The 24,683-nt window shown below is 46.4% G+C and overlaps 1 protein-coding gene across 6 annotated transcripts in view; it reads left to right on the top strand.

The window, feature by feature from the left end:
* CTNND2 (catenin delta 2) overlaps positions 1 to 24,683 on the top strand; it is a 3,216,642-nt gene that overhangs the window by 2,768,314 nt on the left and 423,645 nt on the right. For all 6 annotated transcript variants that reach the window (XM_078687656.1, XM_078687653.1, XM_078687655.1 and 3 more), the window contains one exon: positions 3,750 to 3,834. In XM_078687656.1, the coding sequence (XP_078543782.1) occupies positions 3,750 to 3,834 (85 nt within the window). The remainder of the gene's footprint in view (positions 1 to 3,749; positions 3,835 to 24,683) is intronic.

The following is a 24,683-nucleotide window of genomic DNA, read 5'->3' as shown; positions in this document are numbered from 1 at the left end:
TTGAGTATGAGTACAGGGGCTCTGATGCCATATTTGCAGAGAACTTTTGGAACTGGATCTGAACCTCGGTCAGAAAGACTGTTACGCTGCCCAAAGGACTCCTCTGGACTGCTCTTCTGGTGTTGCCCTGCTGCCTGCTACTTGTTGTGTGGCCTAAAAGACTCACTGAATTACTTTTCTGCTGTTGCCCTGCTCTGTGACCCTGTTCTGCCAAGGCACTGTAGTGCTGACAGGAGAGATCTCCATTAGAACTACTGGTTTTGTTGTGCTTGTTTGCCTGCCTACTGCTGCCTGCTTTGTGTACCTTCTAAGTGTTCTTCTGGGGCTGGGCTGCCCCAGAATTTGCTGTGGAACTCCAAGTCTTTCCCTCGCAGTCCTTTCAAGGCCACATGGTGAGCACTTAATTTTCATTCATCTTAATTTACCTTACCCCTTAAAGCAGCGCATTGTCAGAGCAATATGTTCATTTACCTTTTACTAGACAATAGTGTGTAAAGAGGACTGTGCCTGGGGTAGAGAAGCACGTGGCATGCCCCTCTGACTCCCTCAGTAGAAGCTGGTGTGGTATTGCTACATGGCGCCCCAGGCGAGGGGGACCACAATGTGCAATATTGGAGGGAGAGATGTCGTCCTGTGGCACCCTTCTCCTGTCTGGAACAGATGAAGGCCACTGTCAGTAAGGCTCCTAATGGAGGCCTTGTTTCTAAAGCCTGGAACGACATGCCGCCTGAACATCTGAGCCTGCTCCTCAGTTCTTGAATTCCACTAGAAACTGAATGCTTGCCTCTTCTCCTAGCCGTGACCCTGGCTTGGCCCATACAGCTCCTGCTTCAGAGCCAGGAAACCACTGGGTCGTTTGCGAGCTATGCAGATACACATAGCATAGCATAACATAACAGAGAGGGAGAGTGGGCGAAGTAACACAGAGTAAAGGCATGCAGGGGGCAAACAACATGTAAAGGTAGAAGTAACATTGCGGGTGATGTAACACAGAGGGCGATGTACCAGAGGGCGATGCAACACAGAGGGTGATGCAGCGTGGAAGGTGGGAGGGTAAGAGTTGAAGCAGCACAGTGGGAGAGCAGGAACAAAGCAGCATGGATGGAGGGTGTGTGGGGGCAAAATAACATGGAGGGCGATGTAAAATGGAGGGCGGCGGTGTGAGTGCCCGAAGTGACACAGAGGAAGAGTAAATGATTGTGACAGCTCCAAAAGACATGCACTTTAGTGAAGTACTTAAACCAGAAGAAAAAAGTAGTGCCCGATTAAGGGATCAGTGGAAGGACACAAGTCTCTAGGGGAGGGACAAACACAAGAAACAAAAGAGAATGCCACACATAGTTTGTGAAAAACTAGAAAATGAAAGTGACAATGAAGCCAACCAACAGAAAGCAACTGGCGTCCTCTAAGCCTCCTGTAAATAGCAAAGGGGTATATGTGCAAGGGGATTGTGCCACCAGAATGTTACTTTTTTTAGATCTTCCGGTGGCGCAATGACCTGCACCTTATTTACAAAGCGACGTTAAGCCGCTTTGCATGGCTTAACGCTGCTTTGTGAATGTGGTACCCTTTCACGCAGGTAGCTGCGTGAAAGGGACATGCAAAGGATTTTGACGCTACCCCAGATTTACAAGGATGTGTAAATCTGAGGCCGCGCCAAGAACTAACGACGTGCAAAAGCAGGCATTAGATTGGCACAACGAGGAGAATTACTTTTATTTCTTCCCGTTTTTGCTTTTTTGATGTCTGCTGCATTCTGCAGCACACATAGAAGGAGCAAAATGCCATTAATTATTGTTTTTGTGCAGCAAAGTGTTCCTTCCTACAAACAAACAATCATTAAATAATAGCAGTTTGCTACTTCTATATGTGCTGCTTTATGCAGCACACATAAAACTAGCAAATCGCCATTATAGGAAGGGACGCCTTCCTGCACATAAACTATTATCCCTGCAATGCAGACACCCATGCATTATGGCGCAAGGTAGCTAATTTTAGCACCAGCTCAAGGGGAAACACAGGTGCTACTTATTCTTGCAAATACAGTGCACCTCTGCGTTTTATTAACTAACACAGCGCTGCAAAATTGGCCGCAATGCTGCACCATTTCCTTGTAAATATGTGCTAAAAGACAGACTTTCACACACTTTTGTAGCCGAGTCTGAAGTACCGAATTTAAACTCCTGTATGACTTGTGATTTGCCTGATTAGACAGGTCCATGTATGAGTTCTGTTAAATAGTCTGGGACATAGTTCCTTAATTGAGTGCTGCTGCTTACAAAACCAGGCCCTTGAGGGAAACTGGCTATAAACGTACTCTCCACTTTATTAAGAAAGAATGTCCCGTCCACTAATGCTGCTGCCTTATGACTGCATAATCTCGGTGAGTCTGGTAGCAATCTCCAAGCCACCTATTGTTGCGGAATCATCACTAGTATATGCATACAATTGTATGCGGCTTATGACCATGTATTGAGTCCTACCATTCTCAAGGTTAGAAGCGAGAGGTCTACGGACCCACCTTTCACTTCTCATAGACCCGTTTCTGCACCCAGAAAGGTCATTTGAGGTTCAGGCTCTTTGATAAGGACAGAGCCCAGTGACATCATGATCCCACCTGTAGCTGAAGGTTAACAGGCCCTGGGGGTGTAAGAATTTTCAACCATAACCCAAGTCATGTTCAGCCTTGAGTCTATGCAATAAAGTGTACTTTCCGGTTTGAGAAAGATATTCAGTTGGTTACACTCGACCGGAGGGCCTGTGGAGAGCACAGGCGCCCTTCCCTGTAATCTGAGATATTGTACAAGCTTTACAATACTATCTCATTTAGTCGACCTAATGGGTTGGCTATGTGGAATGTTCCATTAACATTAATTGACTAGATTAATGCAATGTCCTGCCTGCTGGTCTACTAATCTGTCAATATAGATCATATTCTCAGGCCCCCGGTAAAAGTGTCCTGTTAATTTCGATGACGCCAGTAATAGTACTTCCAAAGTGGTGGGGGATTCCTGGCATTATAACAGGCAACTCATGTTGGGGTCCCAGTGATTATTTACCTTTTATTATCAGAACACTGTTAAATGTATGTAACATCTCATTCAATTTCAGATGTAAATTTAATAGTCAGCTATGCAAATACAGAAGTTTTACTTCGCCTACTGAAGTTTCTTGCTTAAATAATCCTCGAATAACTGGTCTACTTGTAAACCTAAAACTCTGCAATATCAAAATGATGTGAATGCAGGGTAGAGGTCACGAAATCGGCTCCTGTGTTCTCGCATTGGCATTTTTCATTAGTTATTCATATTTTCACTCTTCCTTTCCCTTACCTCTTTTTATGCTTCCGTGCCCCCAGTGGCTCGTCAATTTCCATGCTCTTTCTCAATCTTCCATTTGTCTCTCTCCGCTTCCCTCACCCCACTACTTCTCAACCGCATTATGTATCCCCCCAACCCCGCCCTTTATTTCACCAATCATCTTCACCTCTTCCTCTTTCATTCTCTTTTTTTTTTACACCGTTTTTTTTTGCAGATCCAAATCTTACAGATATCATACTTTCATGAGCACTTAACATTTCCATAAACAGTACCAATTATTAGCTCGGGTGATTCATCTACACACCATTCTCTTTCCTGGTCGTTCTTTAACGGTTTCTCCCTCCCTCTGCAAACACGATGTCCTTTTATCTTAATTACTTCTTCTTTTTTACACTCTTTATGTTGCTCACTTTCTCTTTTCTCCTTCAGGCATTCCCCAAAGGTGGTGAAAGCAGCATCCCAGGTATTAAACAGCATGTGGCAATACAGAGACCTAAGAAGTCTTTACAAAAAGGTAAGGCGTATATTTCTTTAGTTATTCGTAAAAATGCGTGTGGAAAATGTGAGAATAGTTCCTAACTGGCTATTCTAAACTAATGTGTTCCGTGGAAATTTGTACACATTTACTGTATGTATTTTCGGAGGAGCAATGAAGGCATTTGGGGTACAACTAAAGCCCTGTGTGGCTGTAGTATTGCAACAAATTACTGAAACGTGCGACCAGAAGGGCTTTTTTTTCTTGAGTGTTTAGTGCATATACTGCATTTAATATGGCTAAACAGGTAGAGTCCGTTGTTTTCAATGTCATAGATTCGACAACAATCCTGTGGATGAGTGATTAGTGTTTTGTTATTCTATTGTCGACACTCAGAACTATAGATTGTAATCACAAGAGTAAGTATACATGCAGCTTAATATAAAATAAGAACATACATCTTCAATATTTTAGGACATTGTTTTTAATTGACATTGTAAATAAGAATGCCGTTTGTTCTAGGTAGCAAGTAAAATATCCCTAGAAAATATGAATAAAAATGTGGCAGCAAAAAAAGTTTGTTAATATTAAAATCCAGTTTATTAGCCTTCACAAACCCTTGTAAACAATGATGAGACACAATGCATCACTATTATCACAAAACATCTACACCATTTAATTTCTAAAACACACTTTATAATTAATAGCAATTTTAAAGACTGTTTACTAACTTCCAGTACAGCATTTAAATATAATGAAAAGGCATGCCTTGCTAGAGAAACCAAGGGCGGGGCATGGGTAAAAATCCCTTACTTGCTCATAGGTAATCTCATAGAATCAGTTGCTTAAAAAACAGGTGTGCTCTCTGACGCTGCTATCTAGCATGCATTGCAAAGTGAAAAAATAGAAGATTTAAATAAGCAAATCTGGGACCTCCAGCCCCTAAATCATTGATCAAGCAAGCAAAACATGCAAGTCCAGCTGTTTGAAAGTATGTTTCTCCCCTCCTCCATCCCTCAAAAAGAGTATTTTTCTCATCAAGACCTAGTGGTACATTTTTTATATTGTTTTTATTAGAAGAACAGTAACGTTGGCAATGCTTACAGAAATCAATGGCATATCAATAGTTTCTGGATACATTCTTCCAAAACATGAATCGGCTTGTTAACAGTTTAAGCTTCTTATTACAGTGTCTATATTCCACCTAAATTGCTCCCTACTACCCTACTCTTCTATATCCTCATCTGAACTATCGTCATCGGATTCTGGCAACGGTTCACAAATGTCTCCTCTGTATTTATTCCAAGCTGTCCAAATCTTATTCCATTTCTGCGGGCACTTCCTAGTTGCATACACAGTACGCTCAACGATCATCGTTAGGTCCATGTTTCTGCACCATGCAGACAGCGTCGCTGCCTCTGCCGCTCCCCATTTCTGGGCAATGCCTCTTTTGGCGATCAGGAGACCCAAAGTAACCCATATCAGCCCATAACGTGAGAGGTCATTAGGCTCCCATATATTTAGCAAACACCTTCTTGGGTCAGGTAGGAGGGATGTTTCCGTGGTCTTTGAAAGAGTGCGTAGTACCTGTCTCCAGTAGTTCGCTATTATGGGGCAGCCCCATATTGTGTGGAAAAAGGTCCCCTCATCTCTGCAACCTCGTAGACAAAAGGGGTTTGGCGCCCTCTGTATTTTGTGTAGGGTCATCCTAGTATAATAGATTCTATGCAGGATTTTAAGTTGCACCAACCTCAGCCTTGCTAAGATGCCTAATTCCTTAGGTGATGCTAGGGCCTCCCTCCATTCCGGTTCGTCTATGTCACCTATTTCCGCTGCCCATTTCTCTTTCAATACACCTGTGGGGTCCGGCAGATTATTTATAAGCTACCGGTACGTGAATGACGTGGCTCCCTGGGGCATATGTTCCGCCAGTAGTCTGTCCTCTGACGGGGTGGCTTCAGGGACTTCCGAGTCTGGTGTGAGCGCCGTCAGTAAAGCGTTTCTTATTTGTATGTATCTAAGTTTCTCTTTCTGACCTAGGTTGTACTGCTGTTGCAATTGTGTAAATGGGATCACTGTTCCCTTGTCCCACAAATCCCCAACCGTGGAAATGCCTATGTTGTCCCATGCTGTAAAGCCCTTGCAACGCCGTAGTTGTCCTAGTGCCTTTGTGTCCCAAAGCGGGGTCATTTTTGTTATGACCCCTTTCCATCCCAGCCTGGTATGTGCTGCATACCAAATCAGTGCTGTGTGTTTTAGTGGTACATTTTAACGCTTATTTGCCAACTATATTGCTTACTAAAAAGATAGGTTTTATAGCGTTTTATAACTGATTAGAGCAAGTATTCCTTTTAATATCTCTAAAATCACAGCAAAAGCATTATTCAAATACAACAAGGATATTTGACTTCTTAAGAATTATATTTATGCGACTAAGTCAGAGCACTTAAGATTTAGCAACATTTTGCACTAGGTAAGCCAAACCAGCGCAAAATGTTTCTGTGCATTTACTTTCCAGCAAATCTTGTTATGAATTGAAATATTAACTGGAAAGCAGTACAAAGCTTTGCATTACTTTGCATTGGGGTTGTGGGGGCCATGTGTGGTACATGGGTGTTCCCATGCAACCATCCATCGTTTTTTACAAAAAAGCCCTATCTACTAACAATGGTACACAGGGTTTTGCAAGAAAAAATAACACTGGTGTTAAATTGGAGAAATGCTTTTATTTCTCCAAACGTTTCTGACTATTCCTGTGTGCTGCGATGTACAACACACAACCAAAGTTTTAAAGTTTGTCTAGGAATACTAATTTGTATTGGAAGGTTGTCCTTGTAGTAAAAAGCTATGCTAGACATCACACACACATCCTTACACCATGATGCAAAGGTATGTGCTTGGCGCTTCATAGCCTATTTGTGCCCCAGCGGGATGGCAAGAGAAGGACAGTGCGATGCCTTAGTCGAAAAGGCGATTTCCTGCACTCTCCTTCTCATGCGACAGCATAGCAACTTTAGTTGCTGCGCTGCATTGTGTGGCCTCTTTGTAAATCTTCACCCTGAGCCTCCAGAAAAAAATAGGATGTTTTAATACTTTTATTTACACAAATAACCTGGTTGTAGGGGAGGATACGCCTCCCAGAAGCCAGTGCCTGGAGCATTAACACCTCCGCTGCGGCGGCTATTCCGCCGCAGCGCTAAGGGGGCGGGGGGCCGCACAGCACATTGAAGAACCGGGTTTTAGAACCCAGCGGCGCCAGGGGAAACGCCCAAAGTCTCAGGGTCCACCTGTCTTAGAATACAGAGACACGGGGTACTTCTTGGTGACGTCAAAGATCAAATTTATTAGCTGCAGCCAGTAACAGAGATCCTAGAAGTACAACACGGTGTATGTTCTCAGGAGACTGCTCAACTTTACAAAGCAAGCCATCTCTTTTTATACAAAAAATTGTGCTTCAGGCAAACATTCCTTATTTGCAGTTTGACCACTCACATGTTTCCACGACAAAAGCAGGAGCATGATGACAAGCCCATTTTACAGTTTTTCCAGCCCAAAATTAATCATAATAAACATTCTTCTTTCTAACAAGCCGGACAAGAACCCATAATAAAAGACCTCAACCCAAATCATAAATAGTCCATAAAAGAAGGAACAGAAACAGATGAGAAGCCAGATCGAAGGGTGTGTGCATGTACCATAAACTCAGCAATGTCCTGCTCTTTGATCTCTATCTCGACCAGCTAAAGGGCAAGAACTGGTTTGGCAAGGTCAGCTTCAGGCAGCAGGGTCAGTCCACTTCAGGTCAAACAGGAGTCAGTAAAAAACTCAGGCTAAGGTGTACGTGTCCCAGAGACTTGTTCAGCCACAGTCATAGGCCTATGTGAGGGCAACCACAAAATGGCTGCCATGCACAAAATGGAACCCAAGGGTTTCAGAACGAAATCGTCAAATACACAGTGAATCCATCAATGTAACGTGACGGAAACACTCATGCTTGCTGAGCTCACTGTTTACGGTTCGCTGTTACCAAAATCGTAACAGAACCACGACCATTACGATCCAGGGTCAGAATTCACGGAACCTTAGACCTTCCTTTTGCCCTTACATAGGCAATGACCTAAACTCACGTCAATCTGAATCCAGGTCTATACTCATCAGATCATCAAGATGTTGCTGTAGCATCATCCTAGTACTTAGTAACTCTCTCTGGACAGGTCTCCTCGAACACGAGGTAGCACAAAGGCCACATATAGCACACTGTACACAAAGACAGAACAGGAAAAGGATAGCTAATACCACCCCACTGACCATCAGAATCTTTCATCCCCAAGTGGATAACGATCCCCAAAACCATCCCATCAATGACCAATCTCCTTCGTCCACATGCACAGACTCAGAGATCTTATGTAGCTTGGAAATGGCTTGGTACACTGTCGGAGCGTTGTCTGGAATAAAAACGCAGCAGCTCGATTGAATCAATTTACATACCCCTCCTCTATCTGCAAGTATGACATCTAACGCAACCCTGTTCTGAAGAGTCATAAGGCGATCCGACTGGAGCTCAGCAGTCAAGTTGCTAAGGGCACCGGCAGTTTCAACTATGGTGGCCTCAACCACTCTCGTCAATTGCCGTATGTTCCTGCTGTTAACCATAGGTCCCCAAAACGGCAGAAAACCCTTCAGAAAATCTCCCAATTCTTGTCCTGCAGTATCTTCCTTACTGAAGACACCTCTAACAACTCTCGTCTTGTGGTAATCTGCCGCAGCTGTACACGTAGGAGGCAACAGGAACGAGACAAAACATGTGCCCGAGAAATCAGGGGGCAACCATGTGTATGCTCTATCGTAACAGACGAAATAGGTACCCTTAGCTGCTAGGAACGATGGGGAAGTCTGGGACGCAAAAACATATGTCTCAGTGCAGATACTCTTCCCTAACTGAGCTCTCGGATTCTTGCCATTACCTTGCAGACAAAAATGACCCTGATGGGGTACAATCCAAATCGGAGAGGATCTTTTCGCTTGCTGGTTCTTACTCAGACTAGCTCCATATCCGGTCACGTTGCATCCAATATACGCTAGTGTCTCATCTCTCGGGATAGTCTCATAGGAACTAGCTCCTTTAATCATATCGACAATTCCCTTAACTAGAGCACTAGTCTTTGGATTGTCTTTCACAGAACGTAGGGGGTAGACTTCACGAGCATAGATGAACATCGTTCTGTATGCCCACACGGAACCATTATAGCTGAATGGCAGGACCAGGTAAGGAATACCTTTATCGGTAGTATGGGGCATAAGGCCACACACCCAACAATTTGTCGTGTTCACTACTAGCTGGTGTTGGTGCAGAAGCTGAACAAAGGAGTTATTAACGAATTCCAATCTCCCAATGGACTCATGTTCAGGCAGAGGATGTATCATTGGCTACATGTTTGTCTAATGTCAAATAATGTCATATTATTCCTGATTTATATTCGTTTATTCTTCTTGTTTGCCATAATTCTATGATGATTAGTCGATCCTTTTATGCTACTCACTCACTACCTATTATTAGACTATTCACGTTAGCCTGCTGAATCGCGATGTCCCTTCCCCTTGCTCCCTGTAACTTTTAGATACTGTTATAAGCCATCCCTTTAGCCTAAGTTTTCCTGATTTCTATCGTAGTTGTATGAAAGACTCAGTATTGTCTTATATTTCGCTTAACTGATTGTTTATTGATTTTTTATCAGCACATGACTGCTATCCGATCATGCTACTGAATTTTATACTGCACCCAATATTATGTTGCGTCACCCTCATGCTATCCTCACCCCTTGTTTCTGTGAAGCGCTCTGATATCTGTAAAGATCTTGTTCGCGCTATATAAAACTCTGAATAAATAAATAAAATAAAATAAAAGAATGCGAAGAAACAGTAGAAGAAGGTATGGGTTGTGTAGTGGGTGCAAACGTCACTTGAAAAGAGAATATAATATATCCCATCAAGAACATCATCAAGCTAAGTAACATGAAAATACATAATATCAAAAAACACTTTCTACTCATAATTCGGCACATTTTGCTCTTAAAACTCATTTCTTCAACAGGTCTCTCCATCTCGAAAAACTCCATCCTCTAACCGTGCTGCTCGCGGCGGTTGGGTCTTCCGTGCTAAGGAATGCGTCTGTCAGTCCAGGGAATGCCCTAGGACCAACCAGAACCGTCGTCCTTATGGCTTGCACTCCCAAGTCTTTACACCGCGACCCTACAGCAGAACCCGGATGGCGGTTCGAAAAACAAAAATCAGTCAAAACAGTTTCTCAGATGGGAGAGCTGAACTTTCAGAAATAGCAAAAAGGATTTTCACTTTATTAGTCCCACAACTCTTGGTCGCAAATTATAACGGTCTTTTCCAGGCAATGTCTGATCACGGAACAAGAGTTCAGGCTTGGTAGTGTCCAGTCGATCTGACGGTGGAACAGCTTCTTGCAGAAGATCGTCACTTTCACGCTCAGAACTCGTCCCAATTAAACGTGCATCGCTAAAAGGCAGAAAACGAGGCACGGTGTCGGTTTCTGAATCAGGAATGCCCTCCTGGACCCACCGGTCATACGGCAGAGGCAAAGGAACCCTCTTACAATGTACGCTGTGGATCCAGTTTTTCTTCCCTTGCACTCGTACTGCAGATCGCGTAGACAATAGCACCAAGTAGGGACCGGTCCAGCGGGGCTGATCTTTCTTTGTCCGCTGAAAGTTCTTCACTAGGACCCAGGAGCCAGGATCGATGGCATGTCCTGAATCTTCAGAAGCCTGAGGCAATGTATCATGAACCTGTTGGTGTAAGACGCAATTTAGCCGGCAATTCGTACAGGTAATCAAGCAGTACAGGGTGTTCGATCTCGCTGAATTTTGTCGGCCTCGGCACTCCCCATATGTTTGCCGGGTGACCAAAAACTATCTCATATGGACTAAGTCCCACTCGAGAATGTACAGTCATCCTAGTTGACAAAAGTGCTAATGGCAAAGCATCAGGCCATTGAAGACCAGAGCTCGCCTGTATCTTGGCCAATTTCAACTTAAGGGTGCCATTATAGCACTCCACTAGACCAGCTGATTGGGGGTGATTTGCAGCATGGAATTTCTGACGAATTCCTAAACCATCACATACTCTCTTCATCACTTGACCCACAAATTCACTCCCATTGTCACTCCAGACCATTCTCGGTAAACCGTACCTAGGGAAAAACTCCTTAACAAGGGCTTTAGCTGTGGACAAGGCAATATTATCTTTCCGGGGATATGCTTCTACCCATCTTGAAAAGGCACAAACAACCACGAGTACATATTTCAAATTGTTGCACCTCTCCATGTGGATGAAATCTAGCTGCAAAACCTCGAACGGATACGTTGGAGGCACAAAATGACCAGCTAGAGTTGGAGATGCCTTGCCAGGATTGTACATCAGACAAACCATGCAATTCTTGACCACATTCTCTGCACACTTAGGAATTCCAGCGTTTTGCCATACTGGAGCCAACAACTTACAAATCCCTTTCGTACTGATATGAGCCATTCCATGCGCCATTGTAACCACTGCAAGCACGTACGCATCGGTTAACAACCATCGCTGATGCTCTCACCATTCGAATCCAATTTACCCGTACTCTCTCTCCATACGCTCAACTCTTTCTCTGTAGCTTCAGCTTGAATTGACTTCACACTTTCTATCGTATCTTCACACATTCCTCTATCCGGAACCCATCTCGCCGGACCCGCAACATACATTCGACTCATCACATCCCTTGCCATTTCTTTCGCAACTTCATCTGCAAACGCATTACCACGACCAACGTCATCGGTAACCTTCTTATGTGCACTGCATTTCACGATCGCAACTTGCAACGGCAAAGTAAGTGACTCAAGAAGCTCATTTACCAAATGACCATGCTGAATCTTAGCTCCATGCGAAGTCAGAAACCTACGGTATTTCCACAATTGTCCAAAACTATGAGCCACACCAAACGCATACTGGCTATCAGTGTACACAGTCACTCGTTTCCCTTTCGACAACACACACGCTCTTGTCAATGCAATCAACTCTGCTGCTTGAGCTGAGTTATGTGGGATACGTGTAGCTTCAACAATCGTGTGCAAAGTCGTAACAGCATATGCCGCAGTCGTATCACCATTCGGAAGCTTGAAGCACGAACCATCTACCCATAAGGTACCATCACACTTTGAAAGAGAAGTGTCCCTAAGGTCTATTCTCCCTTTCGTTTCCTCCTCTGTCCTAAGAAAACAATCATGCTGTCCAGAAACATCTGTCTCCACTGAAATCGGCAACAATGTAGCTGGATTCAACGTGTTGCATCTCTTTATATGCACATGACTCGCTAAGAGTGTCAACTCATAACCTGACAATCGAGCACTAGTTAAGTGCTATGTCTTTGTCCTGTTTAACAATGTATCCACTGCATGTGGAACCATTACAATCAGCGTATTATCTATCACCAAGCCAGCAGACTGTCGAATAGAGACAGCCGCTGCCGCTGTGGCTCTCAAACAACTCGGCAACGCTCTAGCTACCGGATCCAAAGTCGACGAGAAATACGCACGTGGACGTTGCTTATCGCCGAACTCTTGTGTCAAAACTGAGAATGCACATCCCTCTCTCTCATGGACATAGAGTGTGAAAGGCTTACTGTAGTCGGGAGTACCCAACACTGGAGCCGAACACAACGCATCACGCAATTCTGAAAAACTCTTCTGGCATTCGTCAGTCCAAGGAATAGGATTCGGACTATCCTTAGCAGTAAGAGCTATCAAAGGTTTCGCAAGAAGCGAAACATTTGGAATCCACTGTCTACAATATGACGTAATACCCAGGAAAGCACGCACTTCTCTCTGAGTAGTTGGCACACTCATTTTCGCAATCGCTTGGATTCGTTCTGGGGTCAATCTTCTTCCCTCCTTCGATAAGAGATGACCTAAGTAGGTCACTTCTTGTCGACAATACTGCAGCTTCGAAAAAGACACTTTATGATGGAAGTTAGACAAATGACGCAACAACGACAAAGTAGCTTCTTTACAAATCTCTTCATTGTCAGCAGCAACTAACAAATTGTCGACATACTGAACAAGAGCAGCACCATCAGGTAAGACAATCGTATCAAGTTGAGTTTTCAAAGCCTGACTATAGATTGATGGACTCTCACAATAGCCTTGAGGAGCGCGCTTGAACCGGAAGCTTTGACCTCCTAAAGAGAAGCCGAAAATATCTCTACTCATCTCGGCAATTGGGATGCTGAAGAAAGCATTCTTCAAATCAATCACCGAAAACCAAGTGGCTGAAGCTGGAATGATGGTCAGTAAGGCAGTAATATCTGGAACAACAGGAAATTGCGGAACTACAATCTTATTCACCTTGCGAACATCGATCACGAACCTATATACAGGCGGTTGTGAAGAATCAGTAAGTTTCAGAACAGGCAAAACCGGACTATTGCACACATTACCTCTCGTTTCTTCAATCACATCTTTCTCAATCAGGTCATGAATGATCGCTAGCAACGCTCTTTCACCATCACTAGAGATCCTATATTGGGGAATACGTGGCATTCGAACATTTGCTTTCAGCGTCACAACATATGGCGGTATCTCCAAAAGACCCACATCATTAGGACCAGTAGCCCAAAGAATATCAGGAAGAGAAGACAATTCGGCCGGGAGTCGGTCTTTCGACAAATACATCGGAGAGATCACTCTCTTACCTAATGTAAGTTGTACTCCCGAAGGAGAACATTGTAGTGTCGCATACAATCTTTTCAATAGATCCAATCCCAACAAATTCTCACCACAACCTGTCGTCAAAATAAGGGGTGCTTTGAATTCACAAGGTCCAACAGAAAGAGACAAAGGACTAGAAATCGGGTTTCTAACTGGGGCGCCAGAAAATCCTACTGAAACATTCGTCAAGCCAGACAAAGGTGCGCCATGGAGTTTAGAGTGCATAATAGAACTCTTCGCAGCACCAGTATCCAACAGAAAAGGCTCTGACACACCTGATGTAATCACTTCAACATAAGGTCCACTCTGATCTACTGGAACTGAAACAACTCCCTCTCTTTGTCTATGGCTGTCCTAGGAATCATTACCGTCCATATTCTCACCTTCGACATAGTAGTCGTCAGCATAGTACTGAGTCGTCCTACCAGACGCACCGTTTTGCTGATCAAAACAATTCATTTAATTTTGTGGAGGAAAGGAACGTGCATTCTGGGGGAACACACCACGTCCCCTACCTCTAGAAGCTTGCTGAACACCTCGACCTCTCACACCAGAAACCCCATTCGCGTGCTGTAACAGAACCGGGCAACTATTTTTAAAATGGCCCTCTTCTTTACAATATGCACACTGATTAGGGCCTACAGGAAAACGCGGTTGAGGAGGCTCAAACCTTTGCGGGTTTCTCTGAAACTGCTGAGGCTGCTGATAATCACGTTGGCTACTACGAGGCGGATACGCTTACTGCAAAAGAACCTTTGTTTTCAACTCTTTAGTCTTCTTGTTTGCTCTATCCTTCTCATCCTTATCCCTATTGTCGTAGTACTGTGCAGTAGCCAATATCTGTGCTGATGAGGAAACAGCCCAAGAACTCTCTGAATCCTTCAATTTAGTACACAACTCGGGAAGTAAGTTATGCACAAACTTATCAACAAACAACCGTTGACCACCTTCCGTACTCATGTCTTGACCACTATGGTCAATAAACGTTTCTTCAAACCTAGTGAAGAAATCAGACACACTTTCATCTTTCTTCTGCTTACACGCAGACAATTTGTCCGAGTTTACTCGCATAGCAGGCATTAAAGTCTTCATATAAGTAACGATCCTACCAGGAAGTTCTGCAACTAGAGGCTCAGGTTTAGCACCACCAACTTGTCGACCATCCGCAGCACCAATATTAACCCAGGTATCACCTAACTCTTGCGCATGATCCGTGTGACTGATCAATCCCCATAAAGGCTGTGGAACCACATTTCCAAACAACATGTCTATATCAGCTAGATTCATAATATATGAGTCTGCAGTCTGTGATAATTCCTTATAATACCCTGCAGGATTTTTACGGGGGTCAGGCAAAGTCTGCTTAAGAGCCAAAACTTCAGCTCGCTTCCACGGAACATGTACCCAAACACGTTGAAAATGGGCTGGTGCAGCTACAATACCAGCATTAACATCGGCCTGAACAGCCTCTTTCCACACCGGAGGAACCTCCCTCATTGGATATTGTCTCACTTTCCTCCTAACAGAAGGATCAGGCTCAAACAACGGCTGAGAAGGAGACTTACTCCTAAACGACAACAATGTCGCAACTGCTCTCTCAACATCGAGACCCACTATAGTTCCCTTCGCAAACTCGGACTGTACACGGAACAACTCAGACGGAGTCTGTCCCAAATCCCCATCTTCCCATTCTTCACGAAGGAAAGTACACATTTCATCAAAAACATACCTCTGCTTCGGTGCTTCCCATTGACGGAAGACATCCATAACAGATTCTAAATCATATCTCAAAGTATTAGTAACCCATTTACGTGCCAAATGATCCAGTACTGTCCGCTCGTCGGGACCAGGCAATTGGCTACGTAATTGTTTACGCTCTGAAACAGGGGTCATACCTAGTGACCCAAAGAGAGGGGAAAGGAGACCAGTAACGGTATCAGTCATCCTCTGTCGAACAGAAGGAGAAGTTGACAGAAGGACAGGAGACAAGGCAGACTGAGAGGAAACCAATATAGGAGCGGTAGCAGAAGAAGTAGCAAGAACAGGAGACAAAGTCGTAAGAATTGGAGACGGAGCAGGTAGCAAAGTTGGCGGCCCTTGAGAAGGCTGCGCCAGAGGAATAGGAGCCAACTGAAGAGGAGCTGGCGGCTGTGCAATAACCAGAGGCAAAGCAACCGGAGGTTGCGCAACTAAAGGTTGCAGAGGTGCTGTAGCACTCTGCACATAAGGGGGTGGCGACCTCAACAAATGGGACATCAAAGGATCCTTCCCAAGTTCCTTCGTCGCATCTTACTGATGAGGTGGCAAACCTGGATAACACTTATCAATCGCCATTTTACGTTGCCTGTGCAACTGCTCACTTGCTTGTTCTTCTTCATTATCTTTAAACTGTATAGCAGCTTGCATTATTGAAATACCCTTCTCTCTTTTATTTCTCTTTGCTAATTTAATTTCTTCCTGTTTGGCTTCCTTTCGCCAGAGGCGGAAAGAGTCAAACATCGCCGGCCGGGCTTTCTTCTTGAAGAGTTTAACTTCTAAATTATCTAAAATCTCCGTGTCATAACTACCATATTGGGGCCACTTTAGGACACCGTCCTTTCTAGTGTAGCGAATCCACACTTCATTATACGTGATGGGGCCCACGCCATGTTTCAAATAGAGCTCATAGGTTGGAGTTCCAATCGGAGGAACCGGACACGAATCCTCCAATCGGGAATCCCTATTACAACCGCAACAAAATAACTTTACAAGTCTGCTAAGACCAGGCATCTTCGCTCACTAGTCTAGCTTCAAACTTCAAGGGATGTCGGTATTGGCAGCAGCTCAAGGATAAATAAATGCCACTAACCTTAACCTTGTGACCAGCGGAGACGATGTATGAAGAATAGCCTCCCAGTTCCACTCAGGCACGATTCCCAACAAAGGAGGCTTGAACCCTCTGCGTGAACTCGTGCCCCGGGGAAAAGGGAAGTGGAAAAAATAATAAAGTAACGGTGGTCTCTGTGGTTCCCTCGAGGTCTGGTCAAAAGAACTGCGAGTTACCAGGAAGGACTTCCACTCTGTAGAAGGGGAAGATAAAGTAGAAGATATAACACCTGTCCTCACCTGAATGATAATAGCTAAATGCAAGAGAACTTTGTCTTTCCTTACCAGAAGTCTTGCAGCTATTCAAAGTGAATCTTTCCCTTTTCCTCTCAAAAACAAAAAGTACTAACCAAAAATTAAGATTGTCCAATCCAAAGGGCTCATTTTTGACTGATATAACGAAACCACAGTGTGACTGTGAATGGAAAGAACGTGAAGGATTCTTAATGTCACTTCAGATTAAATACACAGGAAAAGTTCTTTCCAACAAGCAAGCGTTGTTAAAGGCACAACGCACTATTACGCGTACTGTTCCTCTGTGGTTAGAACTCGGTTTGAGACTTTCAGGAATCAACTGATCCGCCGTGTTCAATATGACATACGTGCCATAAAGTGGACAAACGGTTAAAGTTCCTTGGCAGAATAAACAGAAGTGGAACCACTTCCCCTGAACACTGCTATGAACGATATTACTCGGAACGCGTCTTATGAATCAGATGCGTGCAGAGGCAATAGCGTTCTTCACCCGCTGACTGCAATTGAAACGCGAAGCAACGCGTTTAAATCTGCACCGCAGCTTTCCTTAATTAAACACACAGGATCCCAAGGCAAGACGCGGAGGAGGCGAGCCCGCACTCCTTCCGCCAGAGTACCTGCTACAAGTCCCATAAAGAACACGGAGCTCCAGAACAGCGTCTCGGACACCAAAGGCTGTGATCTTCAAGCTGAAATCCGGCGGGGAACACCATCCGCCATTCCCGAAGAACCAAGAATGTTTGACAAGCACCTTCTCATCGTGAAGGAGGTGCTTTAGTAAGTTCCGCCCTGAGCCTCATGAGTCCTGCCCCTAGGCATGCTGGTAGCTGTAGTTTTCCTGATGATCCCCCTCGTATTACTTCGTCCAGGGAAACAGCGGAATCTACATGAATGGTATGGTTGTAGTCTTGTCGCCAACGTGATCGCTACCGAACCCCCTCTCGAGGACGGCCGACCCGGCGGTCGCCCAGGTCTACCCGGATGCAATGCATGGAAGAGAGCCACCAGCTCAGGACAATTCAAGTTGGCCACCGGCTCCCATGTCCTTTCCTCAGGTCCATAGCCTTTCCAATCCACCAGATACTGAACCCTACCTCTAACCATTCGGGAGTCAAGAATCTCCTGCACCTCATATTCCTCCTGACCATCTACCTCAACAGGAAGGGGTCGATCGGGAAGTCTCATACTGGGAGGACATGGCCGGAGCAGGGAAACATGGAAAACAGGATGGATCTGCCATGAACCAGGAAGGGAGAGCTTCATAGCCACTGTGTTAATGACCTCAACTACACTGTACGGACCCTTATATTTTGGTTTCAGTTTGGAGACCCCTTTTAGATGGAGATGTTTCGTGGAGAGCCATACTTTATCCCCCACCCTGTAGTTGGGCTCTTGGGTTCTTTTCTTATCGGCAAACGTTTTCTGAGTGGACTGGGCCTCTGCCAGATTGTGTTTAGCTGCTATAAGCACTAAGATGTGCATGATGTTCATGTATGCTGGGTACAGGAGAACGAACAGGCCAATCAAAAGGGAGAGCATTGGGGTGAAAACCCTGGAGGCAAAAAAAAGGAGAACAACCCAGAGTTGTGTGCACAGCATTATTGTAAGCGAATTCTGCCATCCATAACAAGGTAGTCCTGTCCAGATTATTTTGCAGGGTGAAGCAACGGAGGTACTGTTCTAGTGTCTGGTTCAGACGTTCAGTTTTACCATCTGTCTGGGGATGGTAACTGGAGGAGAGTCGTGCCTCAACGTTCAGTGTCTTACAAAGAGCCTTCCAGAACCGGGAAGTGAACTGAGTCCCCCTGTCAGTTATCAGAACACAAGGGATACCATGAGCTCGTACAATGTGCTGGAGAAACACCTTTGCCAGTTCCGCAGCTGTGGGCAATCCTGCCAACGGTACGAAATGTCCCATTTTCGTCAGATGGTCAATAACAACCAAGATCACGGTCTTTTCTTCACAGGGTAGCATCTCAACTATAAAATCCATTGAGAGGGTATGCCAAGGTTGTGGAGGAATAGGCAAAGGTCTTAAAAGTCCTACAGGTTTTGCATGGATCACCTTTCCTTGTGCACAGATCGCACAGTTCGCAATGTAGTGTCGTACATCCTCTCGCATTCGGGGCCACCAAAAGGAACGTTCCACACTGGCAATGGTTTTATACGTTCCCAAGTGTCCACCCAGCGCGGAATCGTGGACCCATGCTAACACTTGCTGTCGCAATGCCTCTGTCGGGACAAAGAGGGCCGTACCATGATAGGCAAGATCATCCTTTTCGACACGATGCTCCGGATCTTCACGGACCCAGTCCTGCAGGTTCTCATCTGCTAGAGCAACCTTCACGTCCTCCAAGAAGTCTTGTGAGGCCAGCAGTGCTACTGATGGGGTTGGATCACTCACATCCTTTAATATGAAAGGAGGTTCAATGTCATCGGAGTTCTCCTGGTCGTCTGTTTCTCCTAGGCGGGAAAGGGCATCCGCTTTCCCGTTTTGGGGCCCAGGTTTATATTTTTTTTTTTTTTTTTTTTTTTTTTAAAAAAAAACCTTTATTTGAGCAAGCAAGAAGGTACAAGGATGGGCCTACAACCACACGGGCCAGCCGCTAAAAAGGAGTAGACACATATCATATATGCCCGCAGAGGTAACAGTCAATCAACAATGCAATACTCCACATTAAATACAGAGCAAAAAACAGGTTTTATGTATATAAAAGAACAAACATACAAAAAGGCGAGAGTGTATCACTGAAGGTCAGCCCAAGGGACGCAAGGGGGGGACAGCAACGGAAGTGCAGTAGCAAAATTCTAAGCACTAAGGAGTTCGGAGGGGGGGGGGGGGGAGGGGCGCAGAGATCAGGAAGAAGGGGGGGGGGGAGCCGGAAACACCAGCTCAGTCCCTATATGAAGATTCCGAGAACGCTAGCCTAAGGAGACAGGGTAATCTCGATAGTGTCCACAAGGGGAGGAGTACAAATGTCGCCACGGTATTCATTCCATTGACCCCACACCTTCACCCATGCCCTGGGTCTGCCCCTGGCCACATAGACAGTTTTCTCACGGAACATGGACCAATCCATGTTATCCTCCCATTGCGAGAGGGCAGGGGGCCTGGAGGCCCCCCAGAGTTGCGCAATATCTCGCTTCGCAATCATATAGCCCAGGGTGGCCCATCTAGTCTGTGCCACCGAATAGTCAGTGGGCTCCCAAACATTCAAAAGACAGCGACGAGGTTCCGGACGCAAGGACATCCCTGTCACCACAGTCATCAGATCAAGCACAGCCACCCAATAAGCAGCCACCATCGGGCACTCCCAAAGAATATGCAGGAAAGTAGCACGCAAACCACATCCACGCTTACACAATCCATCGGAGGAAAAGCCCATCACCATCAGTCGCGGTCCCGTCACGTACACCCGATGAAGGATCTTCAATTGGACCAGACGGAGTCGAGCCGGGATAGCCACCTCCTTCGGGGAGGAGAGGGCCGACTGCCAATCCTCATCATCAAGTTCCAACCCATCTCCCACCCACTGTTCCCGAAGTCGGGCCAATAAGTCAGTCCGATTGTTAATCAACTTTTTATAGATCAGGGAGATAGTGCTATCAGGAAGATGTTCGTCAAGGATACGGTCTTCAAGGGGGGAAGAGTCAGGCGGAATCTCACCAGGAGCAAATACCGAAACCAAAGCGTGCCTGACCTGTAAATAACGAAAGAATTCCCGACTACTCAGGCCGTAGTCAGCCTGGAGGGCCTGAAACGGGCGCACAGAACCCTTAGAGTACACATCCCCCACCTTAGAGATCCCAATCAAGTCCCAACGGTCAAAACCCTTGGAAGACCAAAGACCGCCCAGACGTTCTGAAGCATAAAGCGGCGTCGCCAACGTCAAGCGATCCTCCCAGCCCAGGCTCACATTCGCGGCACGCCACACCGACAAAGCAATCAAAGTAGGTCCCACAAGATGGCGCCCAGCGGAGCGAGAATAGAGCACTCTGTTAAAGTCACCTCCCGGAAGCTGAAGTTTATCCATCTCAAACGCCGGATTACGACCTGGCGAGAACATAGCGTGATTAATAGCGGACAGATGGGAAGCCCAGTAGTATCTCTTAACATCGGGGAGCGCCATGCCCCCATCATACCACGGGATGGAAAGTTTCGCGAGAGCAATGCGCGGTCGCCCATCCCAAATAAGTTGCCTCTGAAGGCTCTCAATCTCCCGAAAATAGGCCTTAGGGATAGGATCGTAATAATTCTGGAGAGCGTAGAGAAACCGCGGTAGTGACATCATCTTAAACAGGGCCGCCCGACCCAGGGGAGACAAGGGAAGTTTGCGCCAACGGGCAACGTCCAAACGGAGCCTAAGCAACGGGGGAAGGAGATTACGATCAAAACGAAGGGACGGGTCCAAGGTAACAAAAACCCCCAAGTATTTGAAGCCATCCCGGACCACCTGAAGAGGAAGTCTACTCGGCAACGGAGGCAAGATACCAGATAAAACGTATACACAGGACTTAGACCAGTTGATGACGAGGCCTGAGTTAGCGCCAAAGGACGCAAGAACGTCAAATAAAACAGATAAAGACTTGCGAGGGGAAGTAAGATACAAGAGGATGTCGTCCGCATAAAGCGAGACGCGGTCTTCGAAGTCCGGGGCCCAACGAATCCCTTTAAGGGATGGTTCCCAACGGAGCCAGGCCGCCAACGGTTCAAGAGCGAGCGCAAACAACAGAGGGGACAAGGGGCAACCCTGACGGGTACCCCTGCCCAAGGAGAAGGGAGCCGACACTCTACCGTTCACTACAACTTGTGCCAGAGGTTCCGCGTACAATAGTCTAACCCAGCTAATAAACTCGCACCCGAATCCGAATTTCTCAAGAGTCGCCCATAAATAGGGCCACTCCACAGTGTCAAAGGCCATGGAGGCATCCAGGGACTCCAAAATGGCCGGTTCAGTCAAAAGCCCCGCCCTCGCCAGCACGCCGTGGAGGCGACGTAAATTCAGAGCAGTGTTTCGATGCGGGATAAAGCCAGACTGATCCGGATGGACCAAATCCCCGAGAACCGAAAGGAGACGGGTCGCCAAAAGTTTAGCCAATACCTTAGGTTCAACATTTAATAGGGATATGGGCCTATACGAGGAACAGAGGTCACGCGGTTTACCCTCTTTGGGGATGACGACGATTGTCGCCAGACGCTGATCATAAGGAAGTATGTTCCGCTCACGAGATTCTAGAAACATGGCGCGAAGATACGGCGCCACCTTATCGGGGCGCAACTTGTACAACTCAATAGGCAAACCGTTCGGGCCCAATGCTTTGCCCGAACGGAGCGAACGAACTGCAGTGGCTATCTCATCATTCGTAAAAGGGGAGTCCAAAGCAATACGGTCCAAGTCGGTGACACAGGGCAAAGTGATATCACGCAGAAGAAGGCGGGAGTCGGCAACATCCCTTACAGACACGGGAGCATATACCACACGGAAATATTCCGCAAAACGATCAACAATGGCAGTCGGATCAATCACATTCTCACCACTCGCAGACTGAATCACGGGCACCACACGATTGACTCTTTCTTTCTTGTCCAACCACGCTAGGAGTTTGCCCGCCTTGTCACCCACATCATACAATCTGCCCTGTTGCTCACGAAACATCACCTTCGCAGCGTCAGTGACCAAGGATTTATATGCAAACTGTTTTAGACCCAGGGCATGGAGTTTCTCAGGCGTGACACCAGACTCTAAATCGTCCTCCAAAGCAGAGATCTCCCCCTCGAGGTCCACCACCTCCCTCCTCCCAGCCTTCTTAGCTTCAACAATCAAGGAAAGGGCCTGTCCACGAATCACAGTTTTAAAGGCTTCCCACAGGGACACAGCCGAAGAGACCGACCCCTCGTTTTCCAGGAAATATGCATCCATGGACTTGAGCAAGAGGGTACGAGTCTCAGGGGAGGAAAGATACCAAGGGTTAATGGGAGCCACTCGGCCCGCCGCCTCTACCCCAACCTCGAAACGAAGCCAGAGCGGCGAGTGATCAGAAATACCCCTTGGCAAATGTAAAATCTCACGAACCGCCGATGATTGGGCCGCGGGCATCAGGAAATAATCCAGCCGAGACAGACTGCCATGAGCCCCAGAATGGAAGGTGTATTGGAGCTGAGTAGGATGCAACAGTCGCCAGCAGTCCACAAGGCCAAAGGTATCTAGAAACCCACCCAACCACTGCTGAGCCTGCGGGGTATCTCTAGGGGGATGGCGATCGTGAAGGCCGGAAATCACCGAGTTAAAATCACCGGCCAGAAAGAGAGTACTATCAGGGAGATCTAACAAAACACGGCCCAAATCAGTAAAAGTAGAAGCCTGCAAACCCGGGGGAACATAAACATTGAAGAGAGATAGGGTGCGGCCTTCATATCTACCCACCAAGACAGTATATCTCCCACGATCATCGTGAATCACCTCATCGATCGCCAGGGGGAGGGAGGTTCGAACAAGAATACCCACACCCCTAGATCCGGAGGTAAACCCCGAGTGCGCCACAAGGCGGTAGCCCCATCTATTCATTGCATAACAAACATTACCAATCAAATGGGTTTCTTGCATGAAAACAATGTCCGGTGACAAACGTCGTATACATTTTAAGACAACACTGCGCTTAATACGATCTCCCAGGCCATTAACGTTCCAGGAAAGAAATTTCAACCCTCTACCCCCATCCCAGCCGCCCGAGCCAAGACCCCTCGTCCATGAGCTAGACATCAGAAACAGCAGCAAACACAGGAGCAACTCGCCTTGAAAACAACACACAGAAAAGAAAAAACTTCCCAACCCCCCTCCCCCAAACTGAAGAGAAACACCCCCCACCCTGCACCCCTGCAAAAAGCTAAAGAGCCACCCCAACCTGCAGTGTGCCTGTCGCCCAAGAACCCCTATTCTACACAAAGACCCCGGAGGAGGAAAGGTCTCCGTTCCACCCTCCCCCCGACCTCAGCAAGAACAAAAATAACAAACGAAAGACAGAATAATCACAATGTAGAGGGACGCCGGCCAACACTCCTGATAGTGTATACAAAATAAGACATAAGAGCCGAACAGTTAGATCTCCACACCACCTTCGGCACCACCCGGGTGAGCGGCGGAGTCAGTCTCAGGAGGACGATCAGGCAATGAGTCCAGCCAGTCATTAACAGCATCTGGCCGATCAAAGAAAAGGGTACGCTCATTGTATTCGACCCGAAGTCTGGTGGGAAAGAGCATGGCGTAACGTAGGCCCCGATCCCGAAGACGTTTCTTGGCACCACGAAACTCCATACGTTGTCTCTGAACCTGTTGAGAAAAGTCCGGGTAAAAGTTCACCGTAGCATTCTCAAAGGCCACCGGGCCCTTCACCCGCGAGGCCTGCAGGATAGCGTCCCGGTCTCTATAATGAAAAAGCTTCGCTACAATGGGTCTCGGCGGGGCTCCCGGCTTGACTTTGCCCCCTGGAACACGATATGCGCGTTCCACCGTGAAAAATGTTGTAAGACCAGAAGGGGCCAGATGGTTCAAGACCAGATCCTCAACCAGGAGATCCACCGAGTGGGGTTCAGGGTTCTCCGGTACACCAACCAGGCGAACATTGCAGCGACGCGCCCTATTTTCAAAATCCTCCAGGCGACGGGTCATGAAGTCGTTCCCCCGACGGAGATTTCCGATCTCTGTCTGGAGCTCTGAGACGTCCTTCGTAAGGCTAGACGATTTAATATCCAATGATTGTACCCTCTCATTCGTCTTGCCGAGATCAGCACGAATCAGATTCACCTCAATAGCCACGGTGTCAAGTTTATGGGCCAAGGCCTCGTACTGTAGGCCGATGGATTCCCTCACACCCGAGATGGCGCCCATGATATCCTGTAGGGAGGGCTCCGCCGACTCTTCCAAAACTCGTTCGGACGCTATACTGGAACCAGGCAGGGCAGCTCCGGGGGACCCCTTAGAATGGGTATAACGGTCCATG

Source organism: Lissotriton helveticus, chromosome 4_1, assembly GCF_964261635.1.
Source record: "Lissotriton helveticus chromosome 4_1, aLisHel1.1, whole genome shotgun sequence".
Classification (NCBI taxonomy): Eukaryota; Metazoa; Chordata; class Amphibia; order Caudata; family Salamandridae; genus Lissotriton; species Lissotriton helveticus.
The sequence above is the reverse complement of the archived record's forward strand: the minus strand, read 5'-3'. Positions and strand labels throughout refer to the sequence as shown.